This window comes from Xenopus tropicalis, chromosome 8, assembly GCF_000004195.4.
Source record: "Xenopus tropicalis strain Nigerian chromosome 8, UCB_Xtro_10.0, whole genome shotgun sequence".
Taxonomy (NCBI): Eukaryota; Metazoa; Chordata; class Amphibia; order Anura; family Pipidae; genus Xenopus; species Xenopus tropicalis.
The window spans coordinates 28,948,702-28,968,933 of NC_030684.2; the positions used below are offsets into that span (position 1 = coordinate 28,948,702).

At 38.3% G+C, this 20,232-nt stretch overlaps 1 protein-coding gene across 4 annotated transcripts in view; it reads right to left on the bottom strand.

The window, feature by feature from the left end:
• Positions 1 to 1,645: 1,645 nt before the first annotated feature.
• adgrd2 (adhesion G protein-coupled receptor D2) overlaps positions 1,646 to 20,232 on the bottom strand; it is a 91,696-nt gene continuing 73,109 nt past the window's right edge. For 2 of the 4 annotated variants that reach the window (XM_031891609.1, XM_012953022.2), the window contains exons 26-27: positions 6,046 to 6,094; positions 1,646 to 1,928 (exon numbers count right to left, since the gene is read on the bottom strand). In XM_031891609.1, coding sequence (XP_031747469.1) covers positions 6,072 to 6,094 — 23 coding nt within the window. In that variant the 3' untranslated portion in view covers positions 1,646 to 1,928; positions 6,046 to 6,071. Of the gene's footprint in view, positions 1,929 to 6,045; positions 6,095 to 16,157; positions 16,225 to 20,232 lie in introns of those variants that run through there. The other 2 variants (XM_031891608.1, XM_031891607.1) reach the window with 2 other exon arrangements.

Consider the following 20,232-nt stretch of genomic DNA (forward strand, 5'->3'; position numbering starts at 1 on the left):
TCAGACAAAACCGGCAATGCCAGGTGGTTTCAATATAAAGCTTCAGGAGCCAACATGGGCAATTTTAGTTTTAACTTAATTTAAAAAAAAAAAAGTATTTTTTTATTGTTTATTATTTATGTTTTTTGCAGCTTCTCAGTTGAATGGCCCTAGCAACAAGTGAGACAATTTAAATTCCATCTTGAAAAGAGATTCAAAAAATGTATACAATATCTGTGGGCAAAGTTGTGCTTTGAGTATGCCTCTGCCTTCAAAAAGATGCATTACCTAATGGCCATTCCTTTTCACTGTATAAAATATGGAAAAAGCGCTTTATCTTAAATTGCAGTACAGGCAAAATATGTGCGTGGGAGTGATTTTCCGCACCATAGAACACTTATGGTTCAATGTCTGAAATCCATTAAAGTTCCAAAACGTTAACACCCGGACTGTACATGTTTCGAACATAAACTGAGGTGAAATAAAGTAATTAACTGTTCAATAGAAGGGAAGAAAGAAATACTATGAGGCTAAGCAACAGTTTACATTGAAGTATTTGTAATCCATGAATGCAGCTGCCCTCGCCCATTTTAACAATGACATTCTATATTCACACAGGCATCAGAGCTTTGCTAGGCTTCAGCCACCCTTTTATTTCTATTGGGAACTTGTCTGGGATCAACTTTTACATTCTCACATAGATGCAAAAAGTAAATGGGGTTCTGCTATAAGAACCATCTCTTTCCTGATACAGGTATGGGACCTGTTATCCAAAATGCTCAGGACCTGGGGTTTTCTGTAATTTGGATCTCTATAACTTAAGTCTGCTAAAATTCAATTAAATATTGAATAAACCCAAAAGAATTGTTCTGCCCCCAATAAGGGGTAATTATACCTTAGTTGGGATCAAGTACAGGTACTGTTTTATTATTACAGAGAAAAGGGAATCATTTAACCATTAAATAAACCCAATAGGGCTGTTCTGCCCCCAATAAGGGGTAATTATATCTTAGTTGGGATCAAGTACAGGTACTGTTTTATTATTACAGAGAAAAGGGAATCATTTAACCATTAAATAAACCCAATAGGGCTGTTCTGCCCCAATAAGGGGTAATTATATCTTAGTTGGGATCAAGTACAGGTACTGTTTTATTATTACAGAGAAAAGGGAATCATTTAACCATTAAATAAACCCAATAGGGCTGTTCTGCCCCCAATAAGGGGTAATTATATTTTAGTTGGGATCAAGTACAGGTACTGTTTTATTATTACAGAGAAAAGGGAATCATTTAACCATTAAATAAACCCAATAGGGCTGTTCTGCCCCCAATAAGGGGTAATTATATCTTAGTTGGGATCAAGTACAGGTACTGTTTTATTATTACAGAGAAAAAGGAAATCATTTTTAAAAATTAGAATTACTTTCTTATAATGGAGTCTATGAGGGATGGGCCTTTCCGTAATTTGGAACTTTCTGGATAATGGGTTTCCAGATAAGGGATCCCATACCTGTATAGGTCCATAATGAAGTAAAAATCAGATTCAGTTTTTGGCTTGTTTTATATTTTTTATATAAATTGGCTTCTGCAAGTACATTCCCTAATTTATAAATGTTAATAGTTTTAACCTGCTTGAAAACTCTGTTCTATTGAGTCAGACTCTATCATAATTTAAAAGCATTTTATTTAAAAACATCTATATACAGTAACAGCTTGACATTCAGCAAATAACTGCTGGTACCAGAATCTCTAGTGAACTGTATTTTCTATGAAGATCTACTTGGAAACCCATTCACAAAGAGTAAAGACACTTCTAATAAGCATTTCAGCACTTTGGTCATGGACAGCGTTGAATGGACCCCATGGTTCTTGATGCATCTCTTGTAACATACGTCCTTCTTCAGTCTGCTTTGTACATAATCAGCAACTGTTTCCATGCGACTCAAATGCCTATTTGAAAAATAATTTAAAAGGTTATTGTCCTGTGTTAAAAGTCCCAACAATAAATATTATAGAAAAGTACCTTTAACAATCAATATTAAAAAGATACCAAAAACACAAATTCTGCGGTATTGGCTTTGTTTTAATGTAATTAAACATGTTTTACTATGCAATGTTTCTAGATTAAAGAAGAATAAAAACTAAGCATGTAAGAAGTTACATAGCTACATAGTTACATAGGGTTGAAAAAAGGCCAGAGTCCATCATGTAAACCCAGCACACACAGCCTATACTTACCAATCTATACACTCACATACAGACCCATACTGACCTATCTATCCACTCACATACAGACCCACACTGACCTATCTATCCACTCACATACAGACCCACACTGACCTATCTATCCACTCACATACAGACCCATACTGACCTATCTATCCACTCACATACAGACCCACACTGACCTATCTATCCACTCACATACAGACCCACACTGACCTATCTATCCACTCACATACAGACCCATACTGACCTATCTATCCACTCACATACAGACCCATACTGACCTATCTATCCACTCACATACAGACCCATACTGACCTATCTATATACTCACATACAGACCCATACTGACCTATCTATCCACTCACATACAGACCCATACTGACCTATCTATCCACTCACATACAGACCCATACTGACCTATCTATCCACTCACATACAGACTCATACTGACCTATCTATCCACTCACATACAGACCCATACTGACCTATATATACACTCACATACAGACCCATACTGACCTATCTATACACTCACATACAGACCCATACTGACCTATATATACACTCACATACAGACCCATACTGACCTATCTATCCACTCACATACAGACCCATACTGACCTATCTATACACTCACATACAGACCCATACTGACCTATCTATATACTCACATACAGACCCATACTGACCTATCTATCCACTCACATACAGACCCACACTGACCTATCTATACACTCACATACAGACCCATACCGACCTATCTATACACTCACATACAGACCCATACTGACCTATCTATCCACTCACATACAGACCCATACTGACCTATCCATCCACTCACATACAGACCCATACTGACCTATCTATCCACTCACATACAGACCCAAACTGACCTATATATACACTCACATACAGACCCATACTGACCTATCTATATACTCACATACAGACCCATACTGACCTATCTATCCACTCACATACAGACCCATACTGACCTATCTATCCACTCACATACAGACCCATACTGACCTATATATACACTCACATACAGACCCACACTGACCTATCTATCCACTCACATACAGACCCACACTGACCTATCTATCCACTCACATACAGACTCATACTGACCTATCTATCCACTCACATACAGACCCATACTGACCTATCTATCCACTCACATACAGACCCATACTGACCTATCTATACACTCACATACAGACCCATACTGACCTATCTATCCACTCACATACAGACCCATACTGACCTATCTATCCACTCACATACAGACTCATACTGACCTATCTATCCACTCACATACAGACCCATACTGACCTATCTATCCACTCACATACAGACCCATACTGACCTATCTATACACTCACATACAGACCCATACTGACCTATCTATCCACTCACATACAGACCCATACTGACCTATCTATCCACTCACATACAGACTCATACTGACCTATCCATCCACTCACATACAGACCCATACTGACCTATCTATCCACTCACATACAGACCCATACTGACCTATATATACACTCACATACAGACCCACACTGACCTATCTATCCACTCACATACAGACCCACACTGACCTATCTATCCACTCACATACAGACTCATACTGACCTATCTATCCACTCACATACAGACCCATACTGACCTATCTATCCACTCACATACAGACCCATACTGACCTATCTATACACTCACATACAGACCCATACTGACCTATCTATCCACTCACATACAGACCCATACTGACCTATCTATCCACTCACATACAGACTCATACTGACCTATCTATCCACTCACATACAGACCCATACTGACCTATCTATCCACTCACATACAGACCCATACTGACCTATCTATACACTCACATACAGACCCATACTGACCTATCTATCCACTCACATACAGACCCATACTGACCTATCTATCCACTCACATACAGACCCACACTGACCCATCTATCCACTCACATACAGACCCATACTGACCTATCTATCCACTCACATACAGAAACATACTAACCTATCTATCCACTCACATACAGACCCACACTGACCCATCTATCCACTCACATACAGACTCATACTGACCTATCTATCCACTCACATACAGACCCATACTGACCTATCTATCCACTCACATACAGACCCATACTGACCTATCTATACACTCACATACAGACCCATACTGACCTATCTATCCACTCACATACAGACCCACACTGACCTATCTATCCACTCACATACAGACCCATACTGACCTATCTATACACTCACATACAGACCCATACTGACCTATCTATCCACTCACATACAGACCCATACTGACCTATCTATCCACTCACATACAGAAACATACTAACCTATCTATCCACTCACATACAGACCCACACTGACCCATCTATCCACTCACATACAGACTCATACTGACCTATCTATCCACTCACATACAGACCCACACTGACCCATCTATCCACTCACATACAGACTCATACTGACCTATCTATCCACTCACATACAGACCCATACTGACCTATCTATCCACTCACATACAGACCCATACTGACCAATCTATACACTCGCATACATATACCATATATACCAACATCGACACTAACTGTAGATTTCGGTATCACAATAGCCTTGGATACTATGCTTGTTCAAGAATTCATCCAGGCCCCTCTTATAGGCATTAACAGAATCAGCCACCAAGGCAGCCCCTAATATGAGTGGGATAATAATTGCTCCATGATTAGTGATGGCGGCCCTGCCTACAAGTGCTAACAATTTTTGTAAGTAATTTTTTTGGCTTCAAAAATTCCCTTAATTAATTACCCTTAAACCACCCAAAAAAAACCACTGGAAAACTTAAACTAAAACTGAAAAATCCACCAACCAGAAAACTATTTCTCTATGAGGCTACAATTTTATTATAACTTTTTTCTAGTCCTTGCCTACTTTTCATATACAGGTATAGGACCTGTTATCCAGAATGCTCGGGACCAAGGGTATTCTGGATAAGGGATCTTTCTGTAATTTGGATCTCCATACCTTAAGTCTACTAAAAAATCAATAAAACATTAATTAAACGCAATAGGATTGTTTTGCATCCAATAAGGATTATTTATATCTTAGTTGGGAACAATTACAAGGTACTGTTTTATTATTACAGGAAAAAAGAAAATCATTTTTAAAATTCTAAATTATTTGATTAAAATGGAGTCTATGGGAGACAGGCTTTCCATAATTCGAAGCTTTCTGGATAATGGGTTTTCCGGATAAGGGATCCCATACCTCTATCAGTCTCTCATTAAAATAATTCTCTCGTTGCTAAGGTAAATTGAAACCTAGCAACCAGATAGCTGCTGAATTCCAGACTGAAGAGAGAAAAAGTAAAACAAATGAAGACCAATTGCAAATTGTCTTAGAATATGACTAAAAGTTAACACTTAAAATGTAATATTCTTTTCTAAAACCGATTTTAAAAAAACAGTAGACTTATGGACTGTAATGTTTTGCATGTAAATAAATTATGACCGATTCAATTACAAGCATAACTTTAATGGATTTTCTTTAAAGGATCAGCTGGATGATTTCAAATAGAGTCAATACGTCTTTCTCTATCTACCTTGTCAACCATGACATTCTTTTCTTTATGGATAATCGGAAAACATTGTATATCCATTCAATTTACACATCGAAATGCCAAAGCTATATTAACCTAACAGTAAGTGCGAATTGTGAAGAACGCAATCAACCTGCAGGTGAATCACACTATACTTCAGGAATACAAGGTCGGTACGTGACCTGACCTGATCTGGAAGGGAAAGTCTTTCTTCTACATGTATTCAAGTCTCTCCTCTGGAAATGTTTAGAATAATAACAACATTAATTAGAATTTTCCAGGCACAATAAGACGCATGTATTGAGTTTAGAACATATGAAGGACACAGATTACAGAAAATAAAAGATATATAGCGCTATACCTAGATTAGGAATGGCAGGAGATTATATTCTGCTAAAGGTGTACAAGAAGAAAAAAAACATAATTGAATTTTGATGGGTATAGAAAATATTTAGTAATGGGAAACCTCAGGTCCAGAGAATACAAAATCAATAAAAATACAATTTACTAAATAAATAGGTAACTATTGTTTTTCAGTATGGCTTGCCTTTATAATTTCATAAAACATCAGGAAATCTGTATTAGTCAGGAATTGTGTGTCGTCAATCTTAACAGCTTCTAATGATCAATCGCTGAAATGATGGAATAAATGTGTAGTAAGTGGGTTTCATTTTTTTAATACCTTTTCCCCTTTGTTATTAACACAAAAGGGCCAATTAGCAATGAAACTACTGCTTTCATTATTCCTACTTCACAAGATTTATGAGTGATTTGCGTTTGCAACATCCGAGCCTATGACTAGTGATGAGCGAATTTTTTCGGCAGGCATGGATTCGCAGCGTATTTCCACATTTCACCTTGGCGAATTGTTTTGCGAAACTTCCATTAAAATTTGCAGCGTAAAAATTCATTGCATGGAATTTGGGCAACAAAAAAAAATTGTGCAAGAAATACGTTTCATGAATTTTTAGCCATTTCACGAATTTTCTTGCTGTTTCGCGAATTTCATGGCGAAGCGAATCAGGATAGATTCGCTCATCACTACCTATGACGGTAAAGGAAGGCCTACATAAAATGATTCTTGTCCTATACTGTTCTTTTTTGAGAACTTGCACACCTGAAGACACTGACAGTTTCAAGGCTTTGTACAATAAAAATCCATGAATCCTTTAATATATAACTAGACAAAGTAATATTAAGGTGGCAGTTTATATTAAGATGGTAGTGTATAAGCTTTGAAGGTAGGGAGTCAGTTTACTAGTGATGAAAGAACTATTGCAGGATGAAGCCTAGGCTGTTAAAATAAGTAGTAACATGGGTAATTAGTGATGAGCGAATTTTGTTCACCAGGCATGGATTTGCAGCGAATTTCCGCATTTCACCATTGGCAAATTGTTTCGCAAAAGTTCCGGAAAAATTTGCCACGGAAAAATTTATCGCATGGAAATTTATTTTGTCGCACGTCAAAAAAGGGCATGGTCGCGTCAAAAAATACATGGGTGACAAAAAATAGAATTGTGCGACAAAAAAGACATGTGCAACAAAAAATCGTGCGACAAATGCGTTGCGTGAATTTTTTGCCGGGACAGATCCCGTCATCACTATGGGTAAGTTCCAGAAACTCAACAACCAAAAGGGAGTGTCTTCAGGCTATGGGTTATTGTCTTGAGGTCTATTTTCCCTTGTAGTTGCATAATTTTTTCCATTAAAAAGACTATTAGCTTTTGGTTGTGGAGGGGGTGGTCCGCCAAAAGTCCCCTGTGCTACGCGAAGGGACATCAACAACATATGATGAGCCAAATCTGTGCATCAGTTCTTTGACAGAAATAGGGATGTACCAAATCCATAATTTTTGGATTTGGACGAATAAGAGAACAATAAATAATTGCATTAGGTTTGAACAAAACATATGAGTTGTTGAGAAGCTTGGAAAACATGATTATTTCAAAACGCATCAGTTAATAGCACTTCTCCAGCAGAATCCTGCATTGAAATCCGTTTTTCAAAAACACAAACTGATTTTTTTATATTTAATTTTGAAATTTTCACATGGAGCTAGCCATATTCTTCATTTCCCAGGGTGCCACAGCCATGTGGCAGATCAATGGGAAGGGAGCAATATAGCAGCTCCCAGTAGGTATCAGAATAGCACTCAATAGTAAGAAATCCAAGTCTGGCTTGGGACTCCTCCAGTTACACAGGAGTAGGAGAATCAATAGGTTACCTGAAAGCAGTACTAATGTGTAGCACTGGCTAGCGATGAGCGAATCTGTCCGGTTTCGCTTCAAAAAAAAAATTTTGAAACTTTAAAGTGGTGATGCAAAAAAATGATGACGCGTAAAAAAAAATGAGGCATGTGTGACAAAATTCCTTTTTTTACGCACACCGTTTTCCGGAAAGAATCCGCCAATGGCGAAATGCGGAGATTCACTGTGAATCCATGCCTGGTGAAAAATTTTGCTACTCACTAGTACTGGCTCCTTCTGAAAGCTCAGGCACAATGCACTAAGATGGCACCTACACACCAATATTACAACTAAATAGCACTAAGGAGGAGAAGAACACACCCTGAAGTGCACATTCTACCAGAACTTGTGCCCCCCTGTGCTGTGCACTGATTACTGGATGAAAAATCTGGTGCTCATTGTAGATATCAATGCAAGAACAGGGACCTGATGTAGGAAGGGTTGGACTGGGCCAGCGGAACACTGGGAAAAACCTGGTGGGCCCTGCCAACCCAGGCTGCGTCTCACCCCCTGAGGTGCCACTGACAGTTGGCCCCGGACACCCTATTCCTACACTGAATGAGGCGTATAGGGGACAGGCAAATAAAGGCTCAAGTTTGCATATTACATTTTAGTGTTAGGCCTTACTTCTAAAATCCTAGTTGACCCTCTCTGCATTCCTCCTGGCCCCATGATATCTATTAATGAACAGCAACGTTTGTTCATGGGAGTGTGCAGGACATTTTTCAGGGAGTAAAAAGGGAAAGGAAAGGGAAACAAGTCAACCAAAACAATTACTGTTTCTGTGGAAACCTAAGCAATAAAATTACTGTTTTTGTGGAGGCCAAACCAAAACAATTACTGTTAATGATAATGTCGTTAGACTAAGAGATGATTTGTAGAAAATCATTTTTTTTTGGCAAAATCCAACAAACTTCCCTTAATTTTGTAATGGGGGGAGGGGCTGTAAATCCAATTGGGTATAAGTCACTGAGCCAAAAAAAATCCAACATTTTTGATCACTAGATAAGCTGTTGAGACGTTAGAGGTATGAAATATACCTCTAACATGGCAAATAACATGTAAGCACTTTAACATGCACATTTATAAAGTTATGCAAAAAAGGAATATTCGGCCATTTCTGTAATCAAACTAACTGGGTGTGGCGGTTAGTATCTTGTAAGAACCTGGGCTTTTTGTGTGTCATACTTGTCTCCACTGTATACCTTAAACATAATAATCCCATGCTTTACTGTCTAGTAATAAAAATATAAAATAGGGGTAAAATGTTAAAAAATCATATAGTTAAGTAAAACAGGACCTCTTGTCTTTGTCTGTATGAATGTTGTGGTCTCATCCTCATTGCACCCCCATCAAAAGGTTTAAAATTCAGTGGTGATATTTATACACGAAAACTATGCTTCAAATACATTTGGGCACAAGCAACCCTTGCAAAAATTTTAGCACCATTTAGTAAATATGCAGCATATTTCAGCTTAGATTATCTGCTACCAAGCAGATCCCATATTGCTCTATGGAATGGTGTTTTGTAGTCATAGCCAGGGGGGTGTAGGATTATAATGCTGCTTATTCCGTCATTATCGATAGGCAGGGCCGTATTTAGCATGGGGCACCCGAGGGCCAGCGCCTAGGGGTGCGGACCACGGGTGCCTATTAGTGATGAGCGAATCTGTCCCGTTTTGCTTCACCATAAATTTCGCGAAACAACGAAAAATTCGCGAAATGCATTCAGCGCGCAATTTTTTTCTCGCTTGTGTCTAATCTTTTTGTCACCCGTGATAAATTTTGTTTGTCGCCCATGCCCTTTTTTGACGTGAACGCCGCCCTTCTTTTGACGAGACTGTGCCCAATTTGACACGCAACAACAAAAAAATTTTCAGGAAGTTTCGCAAAACAATTAAGCCAATGGTGAAATGCGGAAATTCACTGTGAATCCATGCCTGGCGAAAAAATTCACTCATCACTAGTGCCTATATTTTCTTTTTCCACTGAAAATCCGGCGAGGGGGTAGAGCAGTAGTGACGCTCTATGGAAGTGTCATTACTTCCGCAACGTTGGTGCCTAGGTGTGCCTGTATTACTATGTATATATATATATATTAATAATGAGTGAGTACAGAGACCCTCTTGTCTATGTCAGTAAAAGCATATATTGTAACAGTTAAACCAAAGTGTTAAATCCCTTCACTTTTTAATATCTTTTCTCCATGTTATGCCTTAATATACCTTATGCCTTATATACAATATAAAGAATACAGCAACATTCATACTTTTATAATAATTTATGCACCAGCCTTATTCTCTTTTGGTGATTTTTCTTTTACTATATGGCATGCTACTAAAGAAAGGTACCCCATATAGAAGATTATTTCTTCATTAAGTATATGTAGAATTTCTGGTCAAGAGAAGAGAAAATGATTTTCCCATGTAGCTCAAACATTTAAGTTCAGTTGTATACAAAAAAATCTCTTATAAAAGAAGTTAGGTTTTTAAGCATTACAGTCTTTTGAATACCTTTTAGGTTTCCATATATCTAATTCCATTGTATGATGAAGGCAGAGCACCCACATACAGATGTCACTAAAGGATAACAATGCACATTCTCCTAGAGCAAAGAAAAGAACAAATGCAGGGCCTGCGGTCTGTGCACATACAATAAAGTGTTTGTCAACTTGGCCTTCTTTTGTTTTACCAGGCGACACGTTGAAGGAAATAGCACTGATAATGGGGGAAATCTGGGAGCAGGTGGAGAAGTGGAGTCCATATAAAAGAAGCACAATTACCTGTTTTTGATGGGATTTGGGAAAGCTTTCTCACCCCATATGTGTAACCCTATGAGCTTTTTATTGCACAAGCAATAGAAAACTAGGTCGTTAGGCAGTTATGCTTCACAATGCTGCTCGAGTGGAAGATGAGCGACCTCTTTGGCTTTGAACGTGTCAAATCACTGCTATAAAGATGTCGCCAGCCCAATCCTTCTGGTGTGGGCACAACAATGGGGAAGCATGTTTATATTTAAGCAAGACACAAAGTACTAACTGTGCCTAAAATTATACATACTTTTGCACTTTATAATATAAAGTACTTTTCTTGATTTATCTTACTGAAAGTATTGGGTCAATGCCAGATTGATGTCATGACCTGAGTAGGAAAAAATCCAATGATAATAGGGAACTGTGCTGTAGAAAATACACCCACCCATCCTTTAGAGACCATCACAGTCTGGTCAGTGGACTCCAGCCAGTGCAGCATCACTTCAGATTAGAGATGGGTAATTTAAAACCTAGACCTGCACCAGTCGTGGCAATTGCTACATGCCATTGGGCATAACAACTGTCAATATCTTTAAAATAAACCAATAAAAAGAAAATAGAACAGACCAGCTGCTTATTTATCTAGCTATTGGGTTAACAGATACATTTACTCTGTGGTGACAAGTAAAATAACTGCATAGCATGTCTGCCACCTGAACCCAAGTGTAAAGGTGACAGCATAAGGATAGGTTCCTGTTGCCCCCCCCATACACAATATCCACATGTACTTCAGCCTTTAAATTGCCAGCTTAGAGTTAGAACCAGATAGGCCTAACTAGGGCGATAACTCACATACAATAAGTGGATATTTCTCTGATGGGAAGTGGAAACTTGAAATGGATGCCATAAAACATAAAGCAAAAACACTTTGAGTTATTTATAGTTCAGTGCAAGTACGAGGGAGAAAAGGTTAACTCTGAGGAATTGGTAAGGCACTAGGATACAGCCTGCATGTATTCATGGAACGCTGTCAGTTAGATATGGGGAGTGATGTGTGCCCAAAGGCCAAACTGGAAACGCAATTCATAATTCAGCATTTGATTATTAACAGGTATAGTATTATTATTATTTTTATTGTCACCAATATGGTTAAATGCAGCTTAGTTACCATCAAGTACAAGGCACCATTTTATTATTACAGAGAAAAAGGAAATCATTTTTAAAAATCTGAATTATTTGCTTTACCATATGGCAAGTATATATTAAACCCCCAATCAGCTTCTACAAATTTCTATATAGTTACCCCCCATCCAAAAGCGAATGAGAATGGTCCAGAGCCATGGTCCAGATATAGCTGTGTATAGATTGCTATAATCACATTATAGTAGCGATATTCTGCATTTAATTAATGTTTAAATTATTTAAACGTTAGTAGACAAGGTATGGAGATCCCAGTTACAGAAAGACCTCTTATCTGGATCACCCCAGGTTAAAAGCATTATCAATAATAGATCCTATATTTGTACTGTTTTTATTGTACAGAGAAAAAGAAAAATCACTTTGAAATATTTGAAAGGTGTCTTTCTCGCAATTCAGACATTCTACACATTGTAGATGTGTAACTAACTAAATAACTTAGAGAATGCTGGAATTTATATTGCATATTCCTGATAATCAACTGTACACTATAAATATGTTAAATTGTTTGTTCTCATTTGCTTTGTATTATTTTAAATAGCATGCCATGTGTGGATCTATTTGGTTTCCTACTCGTACAAAAGGTTCTTTCAGTAGAGAACAGTTTTGCAGGTTCTTTGCTTCCTCCTTGTGGTGGAAGAGTACATAACATACGAAGAGAATTATTTTAAAACCAAAATACACATGGAAAAAGAAAGAGAAAAGAAATAGAAAACGGAACTAGTTTTTAACTTTAAACCCCCACTTATATTTTAGACACATACGAGTAATGGTGATGTCCACAATAGAATAAGATTCATTTGAATTATCTTGGGTTATCTCAAGCAATGGCAATTTTATTTTTTTGTTTAGCTTTTTCATGTGACAGTTTTATGCAAGAAACAAATATATGAAATTTTAAATTAAAAAAAACTTTAATACATTGTTAAAAAGCAACTCTAGGCAACAATCTTTACAGCAATAAGTTTAAGCCTTTTGGGTAGATCCATATCTGAGAAGGCCTATGGTGGTGCCTCTGCCTAATCTGCTTAAGTTCTACCACTAGTTTTCCCCCACATGTGCTGGCCTCAGAGCTGGATTAAGACTAAATGGAATGGAAATAAAAAGATAGAAATAATGATATGCCGCGTGTAGTGCAGTTAAAAAATCTGTCCATGCTGCTTTGTGGCCACACCAACACATAGCTCATTTTACAAAAATACACCCTTTTTCATGTTTAGAGCAGACAGCATTAGAAGCACAAAGTGCACCAGAACACAGTGGTCCCCACCCCCTGACATATTGTGGCCCAAACATTTCACAACAGACTGTGGTATCTCATGCCAAAATTACTGCAGAAATGGCCTTGAGAACCCCATTAACCCCAGACTTGCCAGCAACATCACTGCAGAAATGAATAGATTGCAGCCAGATATGCTCAGCTAGTTAGAGACTGAAAAGAGAATGGTTTGCTTGGAGGGTGGAGTATTGTGGCACGCTACCTGCCACACACATACACACACTTTTTGGCTGCGCCCTTGCTATTTATTTTTCCTGAAGGCCTGCTCCATACCCTATCTGTGCATTCGAGTGCAATGATGATGATACAGCTTAGATCAAGCATGCATGAATATTAGGTAAAATAGAAAAAGCGGAAGCCAGTCAGCAACATGAGTGATTTAATGCGAATCATATCCACGATCCATTTGCCTTGTATTTACACCAAGTTAGTTTTTACAGCCAGGACCGGGACCCTAAAAATAGGTGGGCCCTAGACAAGTGCCTTGCAAAATCAGGTTTCAGTTCCCTATAAGGTCAGCCTAGCTGCTGACTGGTTCCTATCCTTCAGTGCAAAGCCCTGATCCAAATGCACTTGAGCATTTGCAGCACTATTTGAAAATTGACTTAAGTTAAACAACCTGGAAAAATGTGCCTATATGCAGCGACAATACAGCGTTTTGTTTAAAAGGGGTCTTCTGCCTGATGAGCAGCCAGTGATGTGGCAAATTTGACGCAGTTGTGCTTGCTTGCACTGGTTTTCTATGTCTGGTTGGCATAATTCCTGGCATGAGTGTAAGAGCTGTGCCTAATTATTTTGCTGCATCTGTGCTGTGCCTATTGACCTTGTAGAGTCCTTGTAGATAATAAACTTGGCTGTAGCAAGCAATGCCAATCAGCAACTGCAAGGGCAAACAAGGTTTTGAGCTGTATTAAAAAGGGGCATAGATTCATAGGAGGAGAGGCCCATTCTTCCACTTCACAGAGCACTGGTAAGGCCCCATCTAGAATATGCGTGCAGTTTCCAGCCTCCAGTGCTCAAATGTGATATTACTGAATTAGAGAGGGTCCAAAGAAGGGCAATTAAGCCAGTAAAGGGTATGGAAAGAATCAGTTATGAAGAAAGACTGGCCAGGTTGTTGTTGTTTACATTGGAGAAGAGGCGCTTACGGGGGTTATGATAACTATACTGTATATGTAGGGATCATATAATAATCTGTCTAATGCTTTATTTACCAGTAGGTCCTTCTAGCAGACACAAGCGCACCCATTCCGATTAGAAGAAAGGAAGTTCCATCTAAATGTTCACAGTTTCACAGTGAGAGCTGTGAACTTGTGGCATTCCCTCCCCAAATCAGTTGTGCTGGCTGATACTTTATATAGGTTCAAGAAGGGTCTGGATGACTTTTAAGCAACTGAGGAAATACAGGGTTACTGATAATAGCCCTCAGTACAGAGTTGATCCAGGGACTGGTCTGATTGCCATCTTCTGAGAGGCTTCTGAAGGGTTTTTCATCTTCCTCTTAATCAAATAGCAGTTAGGCAGCTTTTATATGGACATAAAAGGTTTTGTGGAATGTGTGTCTCTTTTTCAACCATACTTTCTATGTTACTATTGACATAGGCTACTGTAAGAACCCTGGAGCTACTGCCTTGTTAATTTTGCTGATAGCTATAGGGTTACCCTGTGTCAGTAGGCAGAACAGGGTACAGTTTGGCACAGGAGGCAGGCAGCAGCACTAAGCTCAATTATAAGGAAGAGCAAGAAGAGCATGGCACGTAGATACAAGTACAACAGAGACCGTTTCCGCACACCCTGGCTCTCCAAAATTGAACGCCCGGTGCACACTGCTAGAGGGATCGGCACCCTCCCAAAACTGCAAAGCAACAAAAAGCAAAAGCACTCAGGGCTACAAGGGAAAAACCCTTTAAAAAATTTATTGCGGAGGTGCAACGTTTCGGAGCAAACCTAGCCCCTTGCTTGATAAAGGGGCTAGGTTTGCTCCGAAACGTTGCACCTCCGCAATAAATTTTTTAAAGGGTTTTTCCCTTGTAGCCCTGAGTGCTTTTGCTTTTTGTTGCTACGTAGATACAAGTACCTTTAATGAATGGGCTTTTTTGTCTAACTGGCTGCAGCATCTCTTTTATCTCTAAGCATGCATATTAACGAACTGTGATAATAAGAGCAAATGCTGGCATTTAGATAATACATACTTATAACAAGGATCAGAATATCCTGTGTAAATATCCATGTAAGTAAAATCATGTATAAATACCAGTATCATGAATTATAGAATTTCTAGGCAGACCAGAAGGATAAATTATCCAAGGTTGATATAAAATATAGTTTTCTTTCTCCTCGCTAGACTTTTTTTGATAAAATTATTCAGAAGCTCTAAGCATAAAGGTTAATCTTTATATTACTCTACACTAAACAGTTTTCAAGGATTATTTGGAATTTGATTTGCTCTACTGTTAAAGTCAAAGCAAACATTCCACAAGGTTGTGTCCATTTTTTGCACTTTGCACCCTATGTTGCACTTAATGCTCAATGACTTCTTATTTACAAATGCACTTAGGGCATTTTCATTTTCTGATGTTCATGGTGCACTATGTAAACAATTGCATAAAGGCAGAAACCATTTTGACAGCATTGTAGTTCGGATGCTGTTTGGACCATCTTGCCTACATTGTAAGCAGTCCGCCATCACATAAAAATATGCTTTTTAAAATGGTCAAAACATAACACAGCTTGCCCAAGGACACACTTTGTACACACCTATAACCCACTGACTACATCAATGTTTGCCTTCTAAGTGGCAGATTGGCTTCCCGCAACCCAATTACCTGTCACACCACGGTTTTATTATACTCAAGTAGAATAGAATGGAGTGGAATCAGTAGACATCATGATCTATAATGGAATTGCATAAAAGCATTCAAGTGTTTATAAATTAAAGGAACAAAAGATTGAAAAAGTATAATACTGAGTCACTGTATGAAAAACTTTTTGATGTTTAACAATACAAAGCCAGATGTGCGTATTAATTTCTAATAATGCACTTATTGCTGGGCAAATTCATTTATATTTAGAGATAGCATGGCCTTTAACCTGAGCAGCCTGAAAAATCACTTAAATAGAGTTGTTGGCATTCTTCTCTATTGTAACTCAGAAACTGTTTAATAACATAAGAAGCACATAATAAACAGTGGGTCACGGGTTATTGTGACCTGTGTGTTCTGAATGGATTCTTTCTATTCCATAGTGATTATTATGAATACGTTAATACATTTACTCCCCCACACATAGTAGTTTAACCTTTTGATAAAGAAAATGTTGTGTGATACAGATTTGTTGTAGAGTTGTACTTGATTTCATAAATATATATATATATATTTAAAATATATTTTTTTTCTCAAACTATAGGCTAAATTCTATGTGTGGAGTTGGCACTACATGACAGAGAAGCATGTAATTAATAGTGAGGCAATGGTTAGGTTACTCACTGGTTATTAATACTGGTAAGTGAAACTGGCCTGCCACGCAAAAACCCATGAAATAGCGACATTTTGCCAAATGCTTTGGAGTCAAGGGGCATTTTTTTGCATTTTTTCTTTTGCCAAATGAATTGGAGTCAAGGGTGTGTTTTCTTGTGTTTTTATCAGCTGGAACCAGGCTGCTTTTGCCCCAGTGGAACAAAACATGTGGCAACATTTTTTGATACAGGTATAGGACCCATTTTCCAGAATGCTCGGGACCAAGCGTATTTCCGTAATTTGGATCTCCATACCTTAAGTCTACTAAAAAATTAACAAAACATTCATTAAACCCAACAGGATTGTTTTGCACCCAATAAGGATTAATTATATCTTAGTTGGGATCAATTACAAGGTACTGTTTATTATTACAGAGAAAAAGGAATCATTTAACCATTAAATAAACCCAATAGGGCTGTTCTGCCCCCAATAAGGATTATTTATATCTTAGTTGGGATCAAGTACAGGTACTGTTTTATTATTACAGAGAAAAGGGAATCATTTAACCATTAAATAAACCCAATAGGGCTGTTCTGCCCCCAATAAGGGGTAATTATATCTTAGTTGGGATCAAGTACAGGTACTGTTTTATTATTACAGAGAAAAGGGAATCATTTAACCATTAAATAAACCCAATAGGGCTGTTCTGCCCCCAATAAGGGGTAATTATATCTTAGTTGGGATCAATTACAAGGTTCTGTTTTATTACTACAGAGAAAAAGGAAATCAGTTTTAAAATTCTGAATTATTTAATTAAAATGGAGTCTATGGGAGACGGGCTTTCCGTAATTCGGAGCTTTCTGGATAACAGGTTTCCGGATAAGGGTTCCCATACCTGTACTTGCAAAACTGTGGATTTTGCCATGAATCTGTATCAAGCACACATTAATACTTCAACACTTTCCATCTTGTTCTTTTCTAGTACAGGTATCAGACACCTTATCTGGAAGCCCATTATCCAGAAAGTTCCGAATTACAGAAAGGCCATCTCCCATAGACTCCATTTTAATCAAATAATTCACATTTTTAAAAATGATTTCCTTTTTCTCTGTAATAATAAAACAGTACCTTGTACTTGTAACGATATAATGAATCCTTACAGGAGGCAAAACAATCCTATTGGGTTTATTCCATATTTAAATGATTTTTTAGCAGACTTAAGTTATGGAGATCTAAATTACGAAAAGACCTCTTATCCGGAAAACCCCAGGTCCCAAGCATTCTGGATAACAGGTCCCATACCTGTACTTTTACCTTTTGATAAATGAAATTTAGGCAATACATTTTAAAAATAAAATAGAAAAAATTAGGTGCAATAGTTCCTGATTTTATAAATAGCGAAAACATATATATGTAACATACATCAGGGGAAAATACAACTCTTGCTGGGCCCCCGATCCACAAAAATCTTTAGGATTTGTATAAATGTACCATAATTGTGTGGAGGGCTATTATAACCAATGTGGGGTGCTACAGGTGGCAGTGTGTCTGTGACCCACAACCTGGCTGGCCACTGTGTTTGATCCTACCTAAGCCGCATAAATCCATATTGATGCCAAAACAATCTTATTGGGTTTATTTAATGTTTAAATGATTTAGCAGACTTAAGTAGTGATGGGCGATTTTCCGCGAAATGGATGACAAAATGACGTGCAACAAAAAAAATCATGCACGTCAAAGAATGACATACCCGACAATTTTTTTTTAAGTGCGAAATTTTTGCCGTGTGAATCTTTTCAAAGATTGCAAATTTATTGCCGAATTGAAACGGGACAGATGCACTTATAATGATTAATTATATCTTAAGCTGGCCATACACGGGCAGATCCGCTCGCTTGGCGATATCGCCAAACGAGCGGATCTTCACCCGATACCATCCCCACCTACGGGTGGGGATATCGGGGAGGCATGTAGGCAAAGGGCCCAACGATCGAATTCTGCACGCGGCAATGGGCCAGTCGGTTCGGGGACCGCATCAACGAGCCGATGTGGTCCCCGATCCGACTGGATTTTCTAACCTGCCCAATCGATATCTGGCCAATTACAGGCCAGATATCGGTTGGCCGGGCCCCTCGGTTCTCCCCCTACACGGGCCGATAAGCTGCCGAGTCGGTCCAAGGGACCAATATCGGCAGCTTCTATCGGCCCGCGTATGGGGACCTTAAGTTGGGATCAAGTAGAAGGCACTGTTTTATTATTACAGAGGAACAGGAAACCATTTTTAAAAATGTGAATGATTTAATTAAAATGGAGTCTATGAGAGATGACCTGTCCGTAATTTGAAACTTTCTGGATAACGGGTTTCCGGATAAGGGGTCCAACACCTGTCCTCCCAAACAGAGCCACCTGTAGTTTGCCAGTCCACATAGGGCTACCTAGGAACTTGTTTCTTGTTTGCATTTCACTAACTTTTTTATTAACACCCTTTTCAACAATTTAAGTCGTGGTATTTTTGGGTCTGTATCTTTTTTTTATTGTATTTCACATTATTTTATCTAGTTTCCTAAATTGTTTAGATAATTTACAACATGCTATAGGTGTTTGCATATTTATTATTATTCAGCTACATATTTTTGTGGCATTTTCCTACCTTGATTTTCTTAAACAAGGTAGGAAGATGAATCCTTTTCTTTTAATTTTCTAAGAATGTTGGGAAAATGATGTCAACATAGGATGCTGTACATCAGCAGTTCTCAACCTGTGGGTCGGGACCCCTTTGGGGGGTCGAACAACCCTTCCACAGGGGTCGCCTACGACCATCGGAAAACACATAGGAACCGAGACACTGCTCCTATATGGTTGGGGGTCACCACAACATGAGGAACTGTATTAAAGGGTTGCAGCATTAGGAAGGTTGAGAACCACTGCTGTACATGAATTATAAGCAACCATAACCAATTTCACATGTAATATACTGCCATAAGCCAACCAAAAATACTTTAGCTGCTGCTTCAAATTGTATCCAGCAGAGGAGGAATCACATTTTAGAGATTCAACTTTTTCAATGCTCAATTTTCAAGTTTTCAATTTTTTTCTAATTTCAAAGTTTCAGAACATGCCCCTTTGTTCCAGAACTTAATGCTGGACAGGTAGGTGTCCAGATATTTTTGGAAATACAGTCAAAGCTGATTTTACATGCCCGGAAATTACGGTTTTCCAGCAATGACAAAGGGGCACATTTACTAATCCACGAATCCGAATCCCGAATGGGAAAAAATCAGATTGGAAACGAAAATTTTGCGACTTTTTTCGTTGCCGTCGCAATTTTTTCATATTGAGCAATTGTAAACGGCGGAAAAACCAATCGGATTTTTTCGCGACGGCGATGAAAACGTTGCGGAAAATATACGATAAAGTCGTAATGGCGCCGTAAAAATCGCGGGAC